This window comes from Globicephala melas, chromosome 16 (genome assembly GCF_963455315.2).
Source record: "Globicephala melas chromosome 16, mGloMel1.2, whole genome shotgun sequence".
NCBI lineage: Eukaryota > Metazoa > Chordata > Mammalia > Artiodactyla > Delphinidae > Globicephala > Globicephala melas.
This window is the reverse complement of record NC_083329.1, coordinates 4,866,217-4,887,973: the sequence shown is the minus strand read 5'-3', so window position 1 is coordinate 4,887,973 and position 21,757 is coordinate 4,866,217. Positions and strand designations below refer to the sequence as shown.

Here is a 21,757-nt window from a genome sequence, read left to right as displayed (position 1 = left end):
TTGTGAATCCAACCCAGGGCTTCGGCGTGAACCCCCTCTGCCCCCAGCGCGGCCCTTCCTCTCCGCCGCGGCCTGCACCTCCTCCCGCCGGCCTGGTCCACAGCGCTGTGGCTCAGAACAACAGAAAATCCCAGTATCAGAAGATCTGCCTGTTCGTTCCCTCTTGTTAAGCTTCCCGTCCTCCTGGTGACCCAGGCTGGGGAGATAATTAGGATATTTATTCCAAAGGCATTCCCCAAAGCACATGGGAGTAACATCAAAGAATGGGCCATGTAGTGTGCAGAACACTGATTAAGTCAAACCCAAACTGAATACAAGATTTGGCAATGATCCACAAAATAAATAACCTCTAGGAAGCGAAGTCCATAATGAGAACATTTAACGGACTCACCTTCAGACATCCTTGGCGCTAGTGACTCCTAACAAAGACAGAGAAGGTGACAGAATGCTAACCCTGACCTTCCTGAATGTCCCATCCTCCATCCCCCACGCCTTGTACGTTACGGGGGCTCCGGAAGCGTGAGTCAAATGTGAAAGAGCTGCCTCTGGATTAGCTGCCAGCTTGACCATTTTAGTTTGTAAGACATCGTGTGTCCTAGCGTTGGGGCAGTGGGGCGATGTGACTGCAACTGGCCTTCTGTGTTCACGACCAGACTGCCTTCTTGAAGAGGAAAGGGGTTCATGACTGGGCCTCCAGCAGCTCTAAGCATAAAATGCCCATTTAAAAATTCCAGCCCGAGAGGGTAAAGCGTGATGGCCAAGCCCAGGTCAGTGGATTTGAACCTAGTAGATTAATGTGGGTTCTTCATGGTACCCTCTCCCCAGTTGGTCCCGGGATGTTTCCCATCCTTTTCTGGTTCGTTTCATTTTTCTTATAGAAGTCTATCCTCAGGTCACTGCCTCTTCTAAGAGGACAGGTTTCACTACTGGACCAAAATATCACAGTGTTTCCAAACACTGGGTTCTGAAACATCAGTGTGTTAATTCATACTGTACACATTACTTTTTAGGGAAACCAAAAGGAAAGAAGTACACAGGGACAAGCCTTGCTTTGCAGTGCGACCTAATCTGAAGCTGGAGTTGAACGTTCCAAATTATAAAAGGAAATTATTTGTGTTTGTGCTAATTTTTTTCCCAAGAGACTCAAATTATTCCAGATAAATTCACTATGTACTAAGAAATAGAAGGGGACCCAAGGAGATGGACTCAACAAGCTGTAACCTGTGCTAAGGTCCTTTTCGAAGAGTTAATTAAGTGTCCCACATGCATTAGCGATGCTGTATTCTTTTTTTTTTTTTTTAGTTGAAGTATAGTTGATTTATAACATTGTGTTAGTTTCTGGTGTACAGCAAAGTGATTCAGTTATATATTTTTTCAGATTATTTTCCATTATAGTTTGTTACAAGATAGTGAATATAGTTCCCTGTGCTATACAGTAAATCATTATTGCTTACTTCTTTTATATAAAGTAGTGTGTATCTGTTAATCCCATACTCCTAATTTATTCCTCCTCCAATCCCTTTCCCCTTTGGTAGCCATAAGTTTGTTTTCTGAGTCTCTTTCTGTATTATAAATAAATTCATTTGTATTATACTTTAGATTCCACATACAAGTGATACTATATGATATTTGTCTTTCTCTGTCTGACTTACTTCACTCAGTATGACAATCTCTAGGCCCATCCATGTTGCTGCAAATGGCATTATTTCATTCCTTTTTATGGCTGAGTAATAGTCCATTGTAACTATATACCACATCTTCTTTTAGTGATGCTGAATGTTTTTGTGTGCACATCTTTATTTTCTTTCTTAAAAAAACTTTTTTAATTTTATGTTTTTATACAGCAGTTTCTCCTGAGTTATCTGTTTTGTACATATTAGTGCATATATGTCAATCCCAATCTCCCAGTTCATCCCACCACCACCACCCCCTCATCCCCCTGCCCAGTGCTGCTGAATTTTATTGAACGTGATAACTTCATGCAGTGGAGGACACATCAGACCCCTGTGTCTAGTAAGGCTTATTCCCATCTGTCACATTTGGGGTCCCATCTCCTCCCACCTCCCCAGAACTTACCAGTCTTTCCCATAAAAATAACAGTGTCTCACCCCACCCATCATCTCCCTCCAGCTCCCTCCGTGCCTCTCTCACTGCACACCCACACCCACTCCCGATGCTGGCTGCGGGCCAGCTCTGTCCTGGGCTCCCAGAACCCCTCTGTAGGTTTCCCTCCTAGCGTTTTGGCCTCTCCGCCGCTCCCTTGTCAGGCTCAGACTCCTCCCTCCACCCATTAGTGCAACAGCTCCTCAAGTCTTGGTGTTGGGCCTTCTTATTCTGTTCTCTTTCCTTAAGACAGCAGTTTTTAAATTGTGCATCTCAGCCCTTCACTGGGCTGGGATAGCAACTTAATGGGCCATTGTATTAATTTCTTAGAGTCATCTGCCATAATGTAACAACACAAACTAAGGGAAACAACAGAAATTTATTGCCTCACAGTTACAGAGGCCAGAGGTTGAAGCCAAGGCATCAGCAGAGTTGGTTCCCTCTGGAAGCTCAGAGGGAAGACCTTGTTCGTGCCTCTCTCTTATCTTCTGGGGGTGGGTGGCGCCCATCCTTGGTGCTCCGTGGCCGTGGCTGTATAACTCTCGTCTCTGCCTCCCTCTTCACGTGGCCTTCAGCCTTGTTTGTCTGTGTCTCTAAATGTATCCCTCTCCTTATAATGATGCCAGTTCTTGGATTTAAGGCCCGCCCCATCCAGCATGACCTTATCTTAACAGGATTACATCTTGTAAAGAGCCTCTTTAGGGGGTCACATTCACAGGTAGTAGGGGTTAGGGCTTTAACAGATCTTTATGGAGTACACAAGTCAACCCACACGACCCAAGACCAACATACCTTTTCCCCCCCTTTTTTTTTTTTCAGTGAAATAGAATATAAGGAAGCATCAGAGTTGATTGCAGGTAGTAAAGTTAAGTCTTATTTCATAGAACTTTTGTATACGTACATTTTTATGCATGCTGCTTAGTAAAGTATATTTCTTATTGCAAAAGAGTTTTTGAAACTTAAAAAAAAATACTTATAAACCTGCCTCTGCAGCCTTGGTTCACAGCACACCCCTCCTCTTGAGGGGAAGGAGTCAGGCAAGCTCCCTGTCCTCCAGTCTCACTGCCTTCTTTGGTCCGTATACTCACCTACCCCCACCCCCCTGCCACAGGGCCTTTGCACCTGCTGGTCTCTTCCCCTCTCTGTCTGGATTACACCTCTCCTTCTTCAAATCTTGGGTAAATATTACTCTCTAAGAGAGCTTCTCCCACAGCCAACCTGGACCCACTCCTCCAGTTTTTCCTAAAGAACTGTTACCATGGCCTCCAAAAAAACATAAATAATAACCAAAAAAACTACTATATATACATATATGTGTGAGTCTCGTATGATTGTTTAATGCCCATTTCTGCTGCATGCTAATAGTCCCTCAGGTCTGTGGATTGTGTCTCTTTCCCACATTATATTAGTGGCCCCATATTAGCTCTGTGCCTGGCCTTCAGTAAGCATTTAGTAATTCATTAAACAATGAATAATGCTTACAGAACAAATTAATCTAAAAGACCATTGCAACCATGAAGGGGATGCTGTGATGAGGCCCACTCTGAACTTTTAAAGGAAGGACCAGCGTGGCTTCGTTGCTTGTTAGGACAGATGAGGGCACCGTGTCCTCGTTCTCCCAAAGGCCTGGGAGATAGATGAGCATCATGCCGTCATTATCCCAGTACTACACATGGGGAGACCAAGGGTCAGAGTGGTCAGGTAATTTTCCCAGTGTGCTTAGATTTGGTCTCAGGTTGGTCTTACCCCCAGGCTTGGGCTATCTCTGGTGGACATGGGATTTCTGCTTCTGGGGGCAAAGATTCAGGAAAGCAGGTGCTAAGGTAAGGTCTCAGAGACCAGAGTCATGCTATTTTGGGTCAGAGTTACAGGCCTGGATGTGGGATCTGCGATCTACCTGGGCTGTCTAAAGGATGCCTCCTGTGGGCTCCCTCGGGCTGGCCATCTGGAGTTGTCCACTCACTTTGTGGGTGGGCACAGGCGACCTGGGGGTGGTGGGAAGCACCAGGTGACTCCGGCTTTGCAGAAACAGGCACGTCATTTCACCCCCAGGAATCTCTGCTTCCTCAGTGGGAAGATAGCTACGGGAACGTCTTCTTCCTCACCTTGTGGTCTTACTGTGAGAATCAAATCAAATGAAACACACCACACATGCACTTTGAGGGGTGAGACGCAGAGCTGTGCTGCGACATCGTGGAAGTCTGCCCTCTCTGGTCCTCGAGATGCATGCTGGGGGTGAAGAACAGGAATTCTTTGGGAGTCTGGAGACTTGTGCCCTCTCTTCTCCCCTTGCCCTGTGACCATGGCCAAGTCATTTTGCTTCCCCCGCAGGACTAGTTCAGTTCCCTCAACTATAAATCATTAGTCATGGACTTAGTAACGATCTCTAAGGCTGCCACCAGCTCTGGAATTCTCTCTCCAGGTAGGAGCATGATCCCAGATACACTCCATTACTGCTTTTTTCTCCTCCTTGGGGCAAGGATTACAAATGGTTCAGGAATCCCTCTTAAGTTCTGGTGACAGCTGTGACTCCATTTGGGGATTACGCTGAGAAGTGTATAGATTTGTCAAAGCTGCCTTCTTATTAAAATGAGAGAAAAGATCAATCTTACTGCTGGAGAGATTCGGTCCTGCCCTTTACCTTCCAGCTCTGTACTCATCTTGTACCAGCCTCGAGCACCTGTGTCTTACTTGACTATTATAATGGCATTTTTAGCACCTTTCTGCCAGAGGCTGTACTCTCCTGAGCGACGTGCACTCAGATCTTTGCTAATCCCCCCGTTCTGAAATACTGTGAAGACACATCATTCCCCACGTAGAAGACAGTGAAGCGTCACTGAAAAATGTAACCCAGGCATCCGTGAGCCCCTCACGCTCCGCCGGCACCAGGAACAGAGGCGCTAGGCGGAGAGACAGGACGGGGCCGGCTTCCCTCTCCTCACATGCCTCCTGGGGTCCCCGGGTCAAGTCCAGCACTGGACAGACAGCAGTCACTGTAGGGCCTGAGGCATCCATTGGGTCACTCCTGGTGATCCAAACCCAACCTGTGAGTCCGCTGCTGCCAAGGCTGCCCTGCGCTTTATCCTTCTGAACTTTGGGGTTTGATTTGAATTATTGTAAGACCTGGGAGAGGAAGTTGAGTCAGGGGCCAGCAAGGCGCAGACACTGATGGAGGTCGGCCTGGCTTTAACCATTCGTACTTTTCAAGAGATACTGTTCCGGGCTGAGAAGGAGTTGCTTGGCAGTTAAGAGTCTTTAAGCTTGAGTTAGTGACAGGCCCACCCCTGGGACAGGTTCTTGCCTCCTCTGGGCCTCTGGCGTCCTCACTGTGTTGAGGTCTGAACACCTGGCAGCAGGGGCTGGGGTGTTTACGTTCTCGGGGTCCTCCCTGCGATGCCACACTCCTCACCTCCCCAGACACCTGCTCCCCTGAAAGGCAGCTTATCCCCCTGGACAGCGCAGACCCCTCCAGCCTGAGGAGGAAGCATCTGCCCTGGATGGAGCGTGGTTTTCCTGTCCCCGATCCTATTCTCCTGGTAAATGCCCAGAGAACGGTCTTCCCAGTCATCATGCAGCCACCCACATCCTCTCCAGGCCTGGGTGCTGGGACCCCTCTGTCATTCCTACAGGAGCAAAATGGGGATTGGAAAACAGCTCTGCAAGCCTCAAAAGGGTGCACGCCTCGCTGGCGCTCAGATCTTGTGCCCCTGGGGCACTTCTGGGTGCCAGCTAGGCGCAGAAGGGTGGCCCGGTCCCTGCTCCCTGTGGCTTGGTGCTGGGAGCATTCCTGGGCAGAGATCCCCTCTCTCTCACTCACCGAATTTACCTGCACCAGCGCTCACCTGGTGTCGGGCTGGACTGGAAGGCAGTACATTCACCTCAGAGGACCAGCTTGTCCTCGGAGGAAGGGGTACAACACTGCCCTCTCACTTCAGTTTCTCCACGGGTACAGTGAATGCCCTGGCACCTGTCCGGCTGTGATGCTCCCAAGGTTGAATTCTCCAAAGAGGAGCTGCTGGGTGCGTTCATCTTTCCTGGTTGAGGTTCTCACAGGGTCTGCTGTCCTTTCCTCCTGTAAGTGACAGACGGGTGCTTAGGGTACCCGAGGCTTTGATAAAGGGTAGCAGCCAGCTGGGGCTGTTGATTTACCAGCCGGATCTCAACCTGTGGAGTCACAAGTCGGTCATCTGTAATCAGACCTTTTCTTCCCACATGAGCTGACATAAGGACGCACAGAGCAGGCGCCACGACACAGCTGCTACACTGTAACACTGTAGGATAATTTTGCAAATTATTATTTGTAATAGAATCAGCCTTTTCCTTAGGCAATAAAGGAAAATGTTAAATTGCTCACAAACTAATAAAGGTTTATCTTCTGAAACATCAAATTCTGTTTACTCATGAAACACACACCCCCTCTGCTGACCCACTGGGAAGAAAATTAGCATTTATTTTTGCTGGTACATAAAAACAGGGGAATGTTTGTTGACATCTTTTCGTGTTAAGCCCTTCCTTACATTGAAAATGATAAAGAGCCAGGAGCTGGGAGCTGTATGAAAGAGGCCTTTCCTGCTCTGATTGTCTAAGACTCCGGGGCTTAATTTAACATATGAGAACTGCTTATTGTGTGCCGGGCTGTAGGATGTCATTTGGTGTCTGGTTCCTGGATGCTTATAACATGCGTGGAAAACAAACTCCCCCTCAAGCCAAGGAGCCAGGTTCTCTTTCTCCTGCCATTAGAGACTGAAGAAAGGAAAATACTTTCATTTCTCTCCACCACCTCCCCCATGTTTCCACAGAGGGGAGGATCTTATGTAACCTGTGGTGATGGGAAAATGAGATCCCTAGCTGGATTCCTCCTCCTTCAGTTCCTTTTGGTGGCAAAAGAAGTTGATGCTTTGACACTCTCTTTATTTGTCTCAGGGACGGGAGAGTTTCATTGCACTTAAAAATAATCCAAGTCTGATTTTCAAATGCTCCATAGAGTGACTCAGCGTTTTTCCTGTCCCTGGTTTTCAGGTACGGAGATATGAGGAGACAGATTGGCTTCGAAATCAGGGACATGTGGTACAACCTTGGTGAGTAACTGGGACTTCAGGGCATCACGGTGAACGTCATGACTCGGTGGTGGGCGATGCCACTGGCCCTGTTTGTCAGCTTTGGGGCATCTTAAAAATCTGAACAGCTTCTGTCCTTCCGAGAGCAATTGCTACCTTTGCAGTAAGTGCTTTCAGTGAGTAAGAGATGGGAGACCAAAGTAAAGGGAAGGAAATCTGATTGGTGGAGAAAACAGAAAAGTCAATAGAGCGCCCTCTTGTGTCAGGTGAGCAGAGCTCTGCCTTGGAACTCTTGCTCCTGGGCAGAACTACCATTCTCTCCGTTTCTCATGAATCAAAGCATGTAGCTCATCCTCCTGTTATGTAGTCCATCACTTATTGTATTCAGTTTCACATAATTTACCTTCCAAAGGGTTTATTCTCCAACTCAAAACTAGACCCTGTATTTAGGTATCCTGCCACCAGGTGGTGGTAGGCTGAGTACTTGTGCAATCAAAACAATAAGGGATACGTGTGTTTAAGAGAAGAAATTAACATAGGCATTTATCACTATAAACTTCCCTCTTAGTGTGGCTTTTGCTGCATCGCAAAGTTTTGGTATGTTGTCTTTTCATTTTTCATTTGTCTCAAGATAATTTTTGATTTCCTCTTTGACCCATTGATTGTTCAGGAGTGCAGTTTTAAACTTTCAAGTATTTGTGAATTTTCCAATTTTCCTTCTGTTATTCATTTCTAGCTTTATTCTATCATGGTAGGAAAGGATACTTGGTATGATTTCAATATTCTTAAATTTGTTAACAATTGTTTTGTGACCTAATGTGTGACATATCCTGGAGAATGTTCCTTGTGCACTTGAGAGAAATGTGTATTCTGCTGCCGTTAGGGGAAATGTTTTGTATATGTCTGTTAGGTCCATTGATCTATAGTGTTGGCTTACTGGTGAAGAAAGATCTCAAATAAACAACCCAGCTTTACACCTCAAGGAACAACAACAACCAAAAAAAAAAAACTAGGCCTAAGCCTAAAGTCGGCAAAAGGAAGGAAATAATAAGGATTAGAGAAGAAATAAACAAAATAGAGGATAGAAAACGTCAATAAAATTAAGAGTTGGGTTTTTGAGAAGATAAACAAAATTGACAAACCTTTAGCTCAATTACTAAGAAAAAAGGAGAGGAGACTCAAAAAAATAAAATCATAAATGAAAGAGGAAACATTACAACTGATGCCGTAGAAATAAAAAGGATCATAAGAGACTACTGTGAAAACTTAACGTGCCAGCAACCTAGAAGAAATGGATACATTCCTAGAAACATACAACCTACTGAGACTGAATTATGAATAAATAGAAAGTCTGAACAGACCAATAATGAGTAAAGAGATTGAATCATCTTACAACAAACAAAAGTCCAGGTCAAGATGCCTGCACTGGTGAATACTACCCAACATTTAAAGAAGAATTAATATCAATCCTTTTCACACTTTTCTAAAACACTGAAGAGCAGGCAACACTTCTAAACTCATTTAATGACATGAGCATTACCATGATGCCAAAGTCAAACACACTACCAAAAAAAAAAGAGAAAGAAATCTATAGGCCACCATCTCTGATGAACACAGATGCAAAAATCCTCAACCAAATACTAGCAAACTGAATTCAACAGCACATTAAAAGGGTCATATGCCAGGAACAAGTGGGATTTATCTCTGGGATGCAAAGATGATTCAACATATGCAAATTAATAAAAGTGATAGACTACATTAATTGAATGAAGGATAATAAGATTATCTCAATAGATATAGAAAAATCATTGGACAAAATTCAAAACCCTTTCATGATAAAAACTCCACAAACTAGGTATAGAAGGAATGTAACTTAACATAGTTAAGGGCATATATTGTCAACTAATATCATACTCACTCAGTGGTAAAAAACTGATAGTTTTTCTCTAAGATTGGAAACAAGACAGGATGCTCACTCTCACCCCTCCTATTCAACATAGTACTGGAAGTCTGGACAGACCAATTAAGTAAGAAAAAGCAATAAAAGGCATCCAGATCAGAAAGGAAGAAGTAAAATTACCTCTCTTGGCAGATGACATGATCTTATATGTAGGGAACCCTAAAGACTCTTCCAAAAAAGTGTTAGAGCTAACAAACAAATTCAGAAAAGTTGCAGGATACAAAATCAACATAGAAAAAAAAAAGTTGCATTTCTATACACATTACCTGTAAAATAAATTAAGAAAACAATCCCATTTTCAGTAGCATAAAAATGAATAAAATATTTAGGAATAAACTTAACCAAGGAGGTGAAAGACGTATACACTGAAAATTACAAAACACTGATGACAGAAATTTAAAGAGACACAAATAAATGTAAAGACATCTCATGTTCATGGATTGGAAGACTTGATATTGTTATCGCTTTCAAAATTCCAGTGGAATGTTTTACAGACATTGAAAAATCAATTCTAAAAATCATGTGGAAACACAAAAGACCCTGAATATCCAAAGCAATCCTGAGAAAGAAGAACAAAGATGGAGGCATTATACCTCCTGGTTTCAAAATAAGTTACAAAGCTATAGAAATCAAAACAGTGTGGTACTGGCATAAAGACAGACATAGACCAATGAAACAGAAGAGAGAGCTCAGAAATAAGCCCACACATATGCAGTCAACTGATCTTCGACAGGAAACCAAGAATACACAGTGAAGAAAGGAAAGTGACTTTAACAAGTGGTTTGTGAACAACAAATAGTGTTGTTAATACTGGATATCCACCTGCAAAAGAATGAAATTGGACTCTTAAGCCATATACAAAAAGCAACTCATAACACACTAAAGACTTAAATGTAAGACCTGAAACCATAAAATTCCTAGAAGAAACCATAGGAGAAAAGCTTTTTGACCTTGGCCTGGACAATGATTTCTTGGAAATGGCACCAAAAAGACAAGTAGACTACATCAAACTAAAAAGCTTTTGCACAATAAAGGAAGGAAACAATAAAATGAAAAGTAATGGGAGAATATAGTTGCAAACCCCATGTCTGATGAGGGAGTAATATCCAGAATATATAAGGAACTCCTACAATTCTATAGCAAAAAAACAAATAAACCAATTAAAAAGTGGTCAAAGGACTTGAATAGACATTTCTTCAAAGAAGACAGACAAATGGCCAGTAAGTACATGAAAAGTTGTTTAACATCATTAATCATCAGGGAAATGCAAATCAGAAACCACAGTGAACTATGGCCTCACACCTGTTCGGATGGCTGTTATGAAGAAAATAAATAAAAGATAATCATGTGTTTGCAAGGATGTAGAGAAATTTGAACTCATGTACACAGCTGGTGGGAATGTAAAATGATGTGTATGGAGGTTCCTCAATAAAATAAAAATAGAACTACCCTATGATCCAGCATTCTCACTCCAGGTTCTATATTCTAACGAATTAAAATCAGAATCTGGATATCTGCATTCCCATGTTCGTTGCAGCATTATTCACAATAACAGAGATATGGAAACAACCTAAATGCCCATCAACAGATGACTGGGTAAAGAAAATGTGGTATTATATATGTACAATGAAATATTATTCAGCCTTAAAATAAAAGAAATCCCATCATATGAAAAAAAAGATGGAAGACCCTGAAGACCACTGTTGGATGTGAACTAAGCCAGTCGCAGATGGACAGTTACTGCATGAATCCTCACATATGAGATCTCTGAAGGAGTCAAACTCGTTAGAGCAGAGAGCAGAATGGTGGTTGCCAGGGGCAGGGGTGTGCCGAGGGAGCAGTGGGGAGGTGTTGGTCAAAGGATGAAACGTTGAAGTTTTGCAAGATGCATACATTTTAGGGATCTGCTGTACACGCGGTGCCTCAAGTTAATGATCCTGTATTGTACATGTAAAGATGTAAGAAGGTAGATCTCATCTTAAGTGTATTCTTACAATAAGCAAGAAAAAAGTAAAAATGATGAGAAATTAATTCAATTTTATTTATAAGTGAATTGATTAATATAACAAGGAATTTTCTATTAAAATGTTAGCCACTATGACATGTCATTCTGTTGGTTATGTTCCTTATAAAGGAATAAACAACTGCTTATAATTTGGTGTCTCCTCACCACCTTTATGTGTCCTCTGTGAACCTGGCCTCTCCTAGTTGAGACGAAGCTCTTCCTGGCACCTGTCCTCCGCTGGTTTTGTGCTGAGGTGCCCCGGGCACCTTTCTTCAGCACCACTCCTGGTCCTGTGCAAGTTTCTGCCTCTGAATTGCCCAGGCTCTCCTTCCTTCTCTCAGATCGGCACACAGATCCTACCTTGGTTTGTTGTGGGAGGGCTTCCACTCTCCCCACCCCCCAGTGACTTTTCTTCTCTAGAAGGAGGCAGGCCACTGCCCACTTTGCTCTCTAGTCACCCCATTGCATCAGGGTTTTGTTTGTTCCACCAGGGCTGGGGCGCCTTAGCTGTATCCCAATCTGTGTGCTCCTGGAATAGCTTTCTTCGTGGCTGGAAAGGTGCCCTGATGTACCTACATTCCTTGGGCAGAACGAAACGAGGTGACAAAACTAAACACGGCTTTCGATGAAGGCCGTGGCATTGGACTCCACCGCCTTCCTGATGGCCCTTTGAGCAGACAGGGCCGGGGTTTTGAGGGCCAGCCCTGCTACTTGGCTTAGCGGTCAGTACGTTCACAGCGGCTTCTTTTCAACTGAAGCCAGGTTTCCTCAGAGGCCTTTGACTCCTAATCCTTCTTGAGTGCCCGGAGGTCAGCAGAAGTGTGTAAAGGAAGGCCCTGTCACATCTCTAGGGAATGTTAGGAGAATTTCCAAATATTCTTTGTCTTTCCATTTATATGAAGGATGGAGTCTTTTTCAAATGGGTCTTCATCCAGAAAAATAAATGTAGAACTCTTTGGGGGGGAAATCGATACTCTGTGGATAATACTAAGAACATGGAAATTAAGAAACTTGGTTTAACATGAGGCGCCTGCTGGGTTCTCCAGGATAAAAATCCAGTGCGAGAGCTCCCAGGTGGAGAGAAGGAGCTGGTGGAGATGACTTCTCTGCCTGTGCTCTCACTGGGAGGAGAATCCACTCCCCACTTGCTGTGTGGGCATCAGTCCTGGAGTCAACTGGGGACCCCTTAAGGAAACTCTCCACTGGGACTTTGCTGCAGCAGCTGAAACGTCCAGCATCAAAGTACTGGCTCTCGGTGTCAGAGTGCCTGGCTGCATCTCCAACACAGAACCTTCCTGGCACTGTCCCGTCCTTGGTCTTCCTGCCGTCCCTGGGGAGAGAGCAGGCACCCTGGGCTCCGAGGGAAGAGACTGGATATGAGTTCCACTTGAGTGGAACTTCTTGCCTGGCTGCGTGACGCAGTCGGTCTGGGCTTCCCTCACTCAGCTTTCTAGGCTGTAAGATGCAGAGGCTGGACGGAAGTTTTCAAGAGCCTTCTAACTCTGAAGCTCAATAATGCTTTTTATACATATGGTGCTCAGTAATGCTTTTTACATATATGGTGCTCAGTAATGCTTTTTACATATATGGTGCTCAGTAATGCTTTTTACATATATGGTGCTCAGTAATGCTTTTTATCTATATGGTGCTCAGTAATGCTTTTTACATATATGGTGCTCAGTAATGCTTTTTACATATATGGTGCTCAGTAATGCTTTTTATATATATGGTGCTCAGTAACGCTTTTTATATATATGGTGCTCAGTAATGCTTTTTATATATATGGTGCTCAGTAATGCTTTTTGTATATATGGTGCTTAATAATGCTTTTTATATATATATGGTGATCTCGGTAGTGAAATGCTGAGCCTCCTAGAACCGTTCATGATTCATTTAAATTGATCCTACCCTGACAGCTTCATCTCTCACGTTTCCTGGCAGGTCAGACACTGTGGGACTCCTGCCAGGAAGGTTCTGTCTGTAGCCCCATTCCGAGGGAGGGGCAGGTGAGGGCGAGCAGGAACATTCAGGGCAATGGCATGGAGGGAGTCATTCTCGGCTGGACAAGTGGGAGCCCAGGGCTCTTCTAGGTGCTGGAGTCCAGTGAGTGATGGGCTGCACCCACTGTGGCCAGGCTCTTCAGCGGGGACCTGATGTACCTCTGCATGAGGGCCCTCTGCGGTCATCTTTCACCCCGGCCCTTCCAGAGAGAGTGACAACACCTTCTGCATTGTTCAGTGTCACCTCTAAAGTACGAACTGTGAGCTAGTCTATTTCTCCTAAAAGGACCCTTTTAGGTGTGTTTTCAAATGCTTCATTCCGAAACGCCTCGGTAATATTTTTCTCATCATTTAGGATAAGTAGAGACAGCCGCCCTGGTAGATATTCACACTGGTTTTTAACACACTAAAAGGCGTCCTTCTTGTTTGATTAGTAGCTGCTGTCTCAGCTCAGCTCACCCGGGACCCTCCCCTCCTCTCTGACCTTCAACTGAAGGACCACTTCCTGGCTCAGAGGGAGCCCCCAAAGGCCAGCTCAAGCCCAGGCTGGCCTGACACATGGGCGCCCCAGACACTCGGGTTTTCTTTTCTTTCTTTTCTTTTTTCTTCTAAGTGTTCTCAAGGTCATCTCTGGAATCCCTGAGATCGAGCACAGTTTGAAACTGATTCCTCCTCATTTGCTCCGTGTCTACGATTTCAATGGAAGACAGTGGGATGGGCCCAGGGAAGCATGAGCTTCTCTGTGAAGCCACCTCTGGGCCCTCGTGAAGCCTCCAGTGTTCCGATGGTTGGTTCTCTCGACATTATGTCATTACGTTCTAAATAGTCTGAGTCAAGTGACAGAGGCTTTTGATTTGCAACATAAAGGATACAGTTAAGAGAGCAAATGTCCCGTCTGTCCGTTGCTGACTGGAATACAGTGATGAATGCAGCAGGTCTGTGTTTGGCAGCATTCTACCAGGACCTCTGCCTCTGGCATGAGAAGCCGCCAGGAGGGCAAATGTAAACTGTGACTGTGGTCAGTGAAGGGCAGGGATTTGGTAACAGCAAGAAGTAATCATTAACCCACGTGATTGGGTTCCTTGCTTACAGAATAATTAAATTATGTTTGAAAGTTAAAAAAAAATAATAAACATGTCGGCTGCTCCCAAGATCTGGCCCGGCTTCCCCTCAAAATGGCTAAGGCTAGCTCCATGGGGTCACCTCCGGCCACCTGGCCCTTTCTTTGCTGCTCTGAATCTCAGGTGTTGGATCCTGCCCTCCAGCGTCATTGCTGAGGATGCCACTCTAGAAATTAACGAGAGCACACTCAGTTTCCTAAGATGTATACAACCTATTTTCTACACAGCTTTTAAACAACCAAAAAAAACCATTTTTTTCAAATGGGCTCAGGTTTGAGATCATATTGGCAGTCTCCACCAAGAAAATAAAAATAGACGTCAGATCTATTTATCCTCTTACAATTAGTCACCTGTCACTGGATCAGGCCCTGAGCCAAATGTGCCGTGAGACCGTCTCCTTCTTGAGTCTTCCCAGTCATACGTGTGGTGTGAGCGGCCCAGAACCCACCTCCTTGCACAGCACTGGAACAAGGATCCGGGGTCTGTGTTGCTCAGTTTAATGCAAGTGCAGACACAGTGCTGCCCCATGGGACAGAGCAGCATGGGGTTTTTTTTTTTCCTCCCAAACCTGTCATATTTTGAGTGTGAAAGGAGAAATCAAAGGCAGACTCTCTCCCAATAAAGGCGGGGGGCGGGGGGAGCGGACGTGCTTATTTACTCAGCTCTTCAGTTATTTATCAAAGCGCACTCTGTGCGGCAGCCTGCAGAGCACCTGAGCTCTCTTTTGCCTTCCTCACCTCGATTTACATTTTGTTTGTTACATACAGCGCCCCGGAGCCGCAGTCTCTCCCGTCTGTCCAGAACAAATGTGCTGGCAGGAAGATCTTTATCTTCCACGTTCGGTCTGGGACATTTGTCACGCAGGGATTCCCTTCATGGGTATTTTTGGAGACTTGGAAGAAATTGTGTGCTTTTCATTAAAACCCACATACAGTGGGGCCTAATCCGTTTGACTGGGTGATGGAAATTTTTGCTCTGTCTACTCTTGTGTATATGGAGATTTTCCTGGGATTAGACGATGTTTAAGGTCCCGGATTTCTGAACACTCATGATTGTCAAGAGATCATCCAGGCACCCAGGGGGAGGCTGTTGATGGGGGAGAAGCCAGCTTCCCTGAGACAGCGCGGTCTGGTTCCCAGGGAAGAAGCTCCGTGTTTTGTCACTAGAAGAAAGACTGTCGGTGGGTTTTTAAGGATTGAGGAGTGGTAACCAGGAGTTTGGCCAAGGTGACCAGAGTGATCCTTCGATTCCCATTGTGATCCGATAATTAGTTTGTTCTTCCTTTGTCTCAAAAGGAAAAAAAGAAAGTAAATCCTCTTTTTCTTGAAGCCTGCATTTCAGGAGTCACCTTGATTCCCTTTGATTCCAAACCTGAGTTCATCATTAAATTTGAACAACAGATGCTCCAGGGGAAATCCATAATGCAAATGCCAAAAAAAGAAAGAAAGAAAGAAAAACGATGAATATTGGAGAATTGTATCCAATGCTTACTCATTGGTTCTCCGAGGTTAAACCCTGGGGATATCACTGTGGCTGAAGTCCAGTGCTGGCCCCCAGCCAACGTGTCCTGTGTTAACGGGAGGGGCAATAATCAACGCTGAGGACACCCTCGTTTTTGGAACATATTTTTCCAATCCCTGCGTTGGCGACCCCTTGTTTCTCTCTTATGCAATCCTCCCAGCCTGGAGCAATAAAGGCTGTCAGTGAGAGACAGAGGCCTTCGTGACGCTGCAGTTGTGGTTGATGAAGAACTCTGTCACCAGCATCTGTTTTCTGAAACATTGGCTTTGACAGTTTTTAGGCATAATACAAGAAAAGTGTCACCTGAGAGACTGGATATAATAGCATTTTTAAGAGAATGCTTTGCATCACTTACATGCTTTTCAGAAACATTAAGCATTTGGGGAAGCGATGAGAATCGTGTTATATTAGGGCCTTAGTCAAAGTATTATTTAGTAAAGGTTAATAAGATTTTAATTATATTCAGATTCCTTTTTGAAGGTTGCATTTTATGTATGTGTCCACCCAATACAAATTTCTGAATACTTTAATATAGACCACTTATGAGGATTATGGATTTTGTTAAGGGTCTTTATTTATAATAGCCAAATTTGTTTAATGGTTCTCTTTACAGAAATCTGCATTAGCTGAGTTATAAAGAAAACGAAATTATTTAGTGTATCCATTGTATTTCCAGATTGTGTAAAAATGTTAGTAACATTGATTAACTCTGGATAAATTACGAGTGCTAATAACAAAATGTCACAAATAACTCATTCAAGCATTTAATTCTTGTGCATTCTTCTATTATATGTTGGAAACAAAAAGATATAAATTGTAATGGGGTGAAATGAAAATAAATCAGGATTTCTGAAATTAAAGATAAGAAGGCAGGAATTATAAAAGACCCCTTCCGTGATGGGACCTGCCTCTAAATTTAATCATATCACCTTACATAAGGTCAACGCCCCCCTTTTTTCAGAAATGAGTTTTCCAGCAGCTCCTTCCCTCTGGTGGCCTTTTATCCCTTCAAGTTCTCTGGAAGTTCACCCACATCACTCCCAGCCCTCAGGAATTTAGACATAGCAGGGTGTGGAGGCCACTGCTGGGGTGAGGCACAATGGTAGCAAAAAACGAAAAAATGGAGATTTTGAGTTAGCGGTGTCCGAGTCGAAGGCGGAGGCCTCAAGAGGTGTGATACCAAGATTTCCAACAAAATAATTGAAATAGAAAAGAAAAAAATAAAAAGGTTTGGAGCCTGTAAGAATCCTGTCTCTACTTTCTGGGACACCCAGTTTAGAAGTGTGATACCCCAGTAACGCTAGATAAAATGACAGGTCAGTGTCCTCTGCATCTGGGTTATTACGGCAGCACACGGAGAAGGGAGTGGTGTGGACAGCCAGCATCGTTTCTGTTACCACGAGATGGAGAGGACTAGTGTCCTGGAAAGATCTCGTGACCGGCAGGCCGGGCACGGGGGACACACCTGATGCTTCAGAATCACAGACCCGGGTTCCAATCCTGCTCTACCATTTCCACTGAACAGCACGCTGGTTTGGGGAAATTCACAGTTTCCTCATCTGTAAAACAGAGTTCAGAATGGCACTCCCTCTGGGGGAGGATGTTATAATGGGGGCAGGGGTGTAGGAGAAATCTCTGTACCTTCTGCTCACTTTTGCTCTAAAAAATAAAGTCTATTAAAAAATAAAGTACCGTCTGGTTTTTAAAAAGAGGAGAGGAATGGTAGCCGTCTCACAAAATTATGTTGAGAATTCAGTGAGACTCTTTCTATGAGGCTGGTCACGTAGTCGTACTTAGTAAGTGTTAGCTAATTTTATAATATTCATCATTAATCATAGGGGCAGAAGTATGTGCTTAAAACAGCTTTTGAAAAGTTTTCTCGAAAGTTGTTTTAAGCATATACTATTGTCCTTGTGAATCATAATGAATATTATAGTCTTATGCTTTAAAAATCATATCTGGACAAGATAGGTGCGTTATCCAATCAAATAGTCGAAAAAGGCAGAATCCTTTCTGTTTTCACAGCTTCACATCCTGAGGTCTGGTTTTGATTTCTCTGATCAGTCACTCGGAACGTTATAGAGATCCCTTGACATTATTTACAGAGGTTCCAAATAGTAAACTCTTTTTCATATGATGTTGCAGACAGAAAGGGCCCAAGAGACCACCTGCCCTAACCTCTTCACTTTATCAACTCTTGTTCATTGTTCATAAAATGAGATGCCAAGGGTCCCGTCTCCCAGCCCTGCTCTTTCCAAAACTGGGTACCCGTTAGCTGCTCAGGCCCCGATGTGTGTGATGTAATTGTCTGTTTGTGAAGTGGCATTTGTCGTCGGTAACAGACAAATCATGACTGCAGGCCTTATATTGGGTAGATTTTTTTTTTTAACAGCTTCACTTACACTGTTTGGAATACAGTTCACTTCTTATACTAAAGACTGGGCACACTCAAAATTGTTGCCTGTAGGTGAGAAATGGGTACATATTCCCAAGATCCTAGCATTCAAAATCACAATGATCTGTGTAGTTTTGTTTCTGTCCATTGAAGCTCATTTCAGAATCCTTTATTTAAAACACTTCTGAATAATGCACTTTTTTATTCAAGGTCAACACAAGATAAAGTTCATTCCAGAAATGGTCGGCCCGATATTAGAAATGACACTGATTCCTGAGACAGAGCTTCGCAAAGCCACCATCCCCATCTTCTTTGACATGATGCAGTGTGAATTCCATTCCACCCGAAGCTTCCAGATGGTAAGGACGTGGGTGTGCAGTAAGTGGCTTGGAGAGAAAAGGGGGACAAGCCTGAGTACCTTGAGACTTATAGATGGTTCTCCAGTTACACATGCTGAATATGGAAAACATAATTCCCTACAGCTTAAGAGAGAAAAGTCCTAGACTTTCCTTGTGGAAGAAGCCTGTCATTCTTAGGGAGGATCTCACTCTCATCTTTACAGAACGTTGTTCTCCATTTTTAGCTTTTACTTACTTTTAAGTGGATTTACTGACACATTAAATCTGGGTAAAACTCTCTCTTTGGCCCTCCTTTGTATGTGCACCGGAGCTTTTGATCAGATGTTACTGTGTTCTGTCACACTGGCTGCTTCTTACTGAGTTAATTATTTTTAAGTGTAAAGTCTTTGCCTTTATTTTAAGTGTGTGCCTTGGTCTTTTTACCTGTGCAATGGAACTGATGAAAATTCCATAAAGAAAGTGTAACCCAGATGCAGTGCTAGAAACATCCTGTATCAACATGAAGGACAAAATCTGAATAATTGATATGTGAAAAGGAACAAAATCTCCTTCCCTGGAAAAGTATGGTGTTTATGAATTCCTGGCTGGGTACGCACAAGCCCACACACATGCACATACAATGGATTTCTCCTTTGTGTACTGATGCTTTGCAGGAGGCAAGAGAAAAAGCCAGAGATAGGAGGTCCTCTAAATTGAAAACTACCTCTGTTAAAATATTATAGTGATTCAGGGGAGTTAATGTACTAAGCATTTTACATAAATTTTTGAGGAATTTAGAGAGAAATTCCTATAGTGAATGGAAATCAAAACTGCGTCAATCAAGGTAACATGATTTTAGTGAGATCTAATATTTCAAGAGTAGGTTTTCCTTCCTCACTTTTGTACTTTCCAGTTTCAGAGACTTTGAATAGTTTATAGGCTTTAATTGGTCATTCTTTGTCATTATTGCATGAAGCTAGTAGCCACGAAGAGCAATTATACTATTTCCCAGAACAAGAGACAGATACAAAGCCCAAAGAAGCCCCGTCTGTAAGCATGGCATTCAGACGCTGAAGTCTGGGTAGATCCTAAAGCCCTGCTCAGTCAGGAACCACCTGGGTCTTGAGCAAATCACTGACCATCTGTATGTCTCCAGCTCAGAGCTGTAAAATTGGTATGAAATAGAATCTATTCGAAAGAGCTGTTGTAAGATATAGAATCAAACCCATAAAGCCCAGCCTTCCTTCCTTCCTTCTTTTCTTTCTTCCTTTTGGGTGAGGAAGGTTTCCTTACATTTATTTATTTGTAAAATTAGACTGTTTTGAAAGAGCAGCTGGCTTGGTTTGTTCTGTCTGGTTCACCGTCAGCCTTTGTACACGTGAGGTGTCACGTCGTAAACACTGTCCCCTCTTTGTTAACATTGTTCTTCTTGTTTGTCAATATATCAAGGACATTTCCCTCGACCGCAGCGTAGTTACCATGATTTCGAGGATGGTGTAACGTTTCATAGAATGAGTGACCTCATCCTTTCTGATCCATCCCCTTTAGTGGGGCATTTAGGTTGTATTCACTACTATGAATAAACAATGCAGTGAACATAATCGTGCATGTAGCTTGAATTTCTTTTGGAAGTTTTCCTGTTGTACAGTCTCAAAAATGCAATTGCTGATTCAAAATATTTTGTGTGACTTTTGACATTACTGCCAATTGATCTTATTGCCACAAGATGTGACCCATCCCTACTGCCACCGGCACGAAATCATGGCCCCGTCTCACTGCCAACTCACCAGAACTAGGAACTGTAATTTAAAATGCTCTTCCCTAGGCTGCAAATGCATCAGATGTTTTGAATTTTGTATGAATCAAGCCTCAAAGGAGGACCTTATGGAAAGATGCTATTAAATTAAAGAATCAGGTAAAGGAGAAAAACGTATTTATATAGATAAATGTTACTAGCCCGGGAATATAAGATCAAAAACCTTTAAAACATTATGTCATTTGTGATTCTTTCAAGGAGTCTTTGGGTCAAAATAAGGGCCGTTGGAATTGAGAGTTTGGTTTCTGAATTGTTCTCATCCTCCCATTCATTGTCTCACTCCTGTTTCACCATAGTTTTAAAATGTCTTATAACCGTCTTCTGCGCATGTGCTTCATTTTCTCCAGTTCACAGAGTTCTCAGGTTTATCAGTAAACGGCCCAAAGTAGACAAGAGTCACGGCATTTTTGCCTCCATTCTCAACACTGTGTGCCCAGTAGTGGCTTCAGAATCTGTCCCAACATCATGAGACATCTTTCCAGAAAACCAAATGGTTTAAGTCGTACCATGAAGTAATTACACCCATTTAATTCCACCATCACAACTTCCTTAGCCTAAAACATGCCTCACTTGGACATGTGTAAATAAAAACACAAACATGAAGACAAAGGTCCACAGAAAAAGAGAACGCATTCGGGCTAAGTGTAAACAGCTGCTCGAGTTTTTGGTGAAGAATCCTTGGCCGTTCGTTCCTTGTGTTGTCATCTGCTCGTACCCTCACAGACAGGTGGTAGGACACCTCGAAGGTAAAAAGCAAGGCAGAAAAACGAAAACTTGTGAAAAAAATCTCTCTGCCACATTAATGTGTTCTGGTGAATTGCGAAATGATCACTTTCCTTTTCGTTGGGACATCTCAATTTTTCTACTGACCTATCTCAGCCTCCCGCGGGAGGCCACGTGGATGCCACGTGACGTCATCCTTCCCAGCTCTGCTGCTTCCCCATCATCCCCATTTCTGCCTGGCTCCTTGTCATCTGGTTCACGGGTCCAGTCCCACTGGCCTGGCCTTGGCTTGCTCTCTTGGCCTCCATGGTGGGTTGCAATGACTTGTGGGTTCTTCCTCTGTCTCATCCCCAGTGTCCGTCTGCTCCCCTCACCCCCTATCCCAGGGCTCTCCTGGACCACAGCATTTGTCTCTCGACTTGCTGTATCTTTTCTGACTCCTTTCTGTTCTCGGTTCAGCTCTCATCCTCCAGCGGCTGCTCTCCTGAAGCACAAGGCACGCCCTCTGTTCCTCGTCCGTGATGTTGGTGAACGTGTGCAGCTGCACGTGCACAGACCAGCAGGGCACAGCCTTCCCCGCCTCCATCCAGGGAGCTCCTAGGATGGAGCTGACTGGCCGCTGTTTAATCCGCCACCAGTTCAATTATCTAACCTTATTAGTCACGTGAACAAGGCTTAAATTGGCTCTGCCTTCATAGCAGATGTGCAAACCTAATGG

General features: G+C 43.8%; 1 protein-coding gene across 3 annotated transcripts in view; it reads left to right on the top strand.

The window, feature by feature from the left end:
* The window catches only part of DOCK1 (dedicator of cytokinesis 1), a 523,633-nt gene that overhangs the window by 418,067 nt on the left and 83,809 nt on the right, over window positions 1-21,757 (top strand). For all 3 annotated transcript variants that reach the window (XM_060286253.1, XM_030832075.2, XM_030832074.2), the window contains 2 exons: window positions 7,123-7,181; window positions 18,373-18,521. In XM_060286253.1, the coding sequence (XP_060142236.1) occupies window positions 7,123-7,181; window positions 18,373-18,521 (208 nt within the window). The remainder of the gene's footprint in view (window positions 1-7,122; window positions 7,182-18,372; window positions 18,522-21,757) is intronic.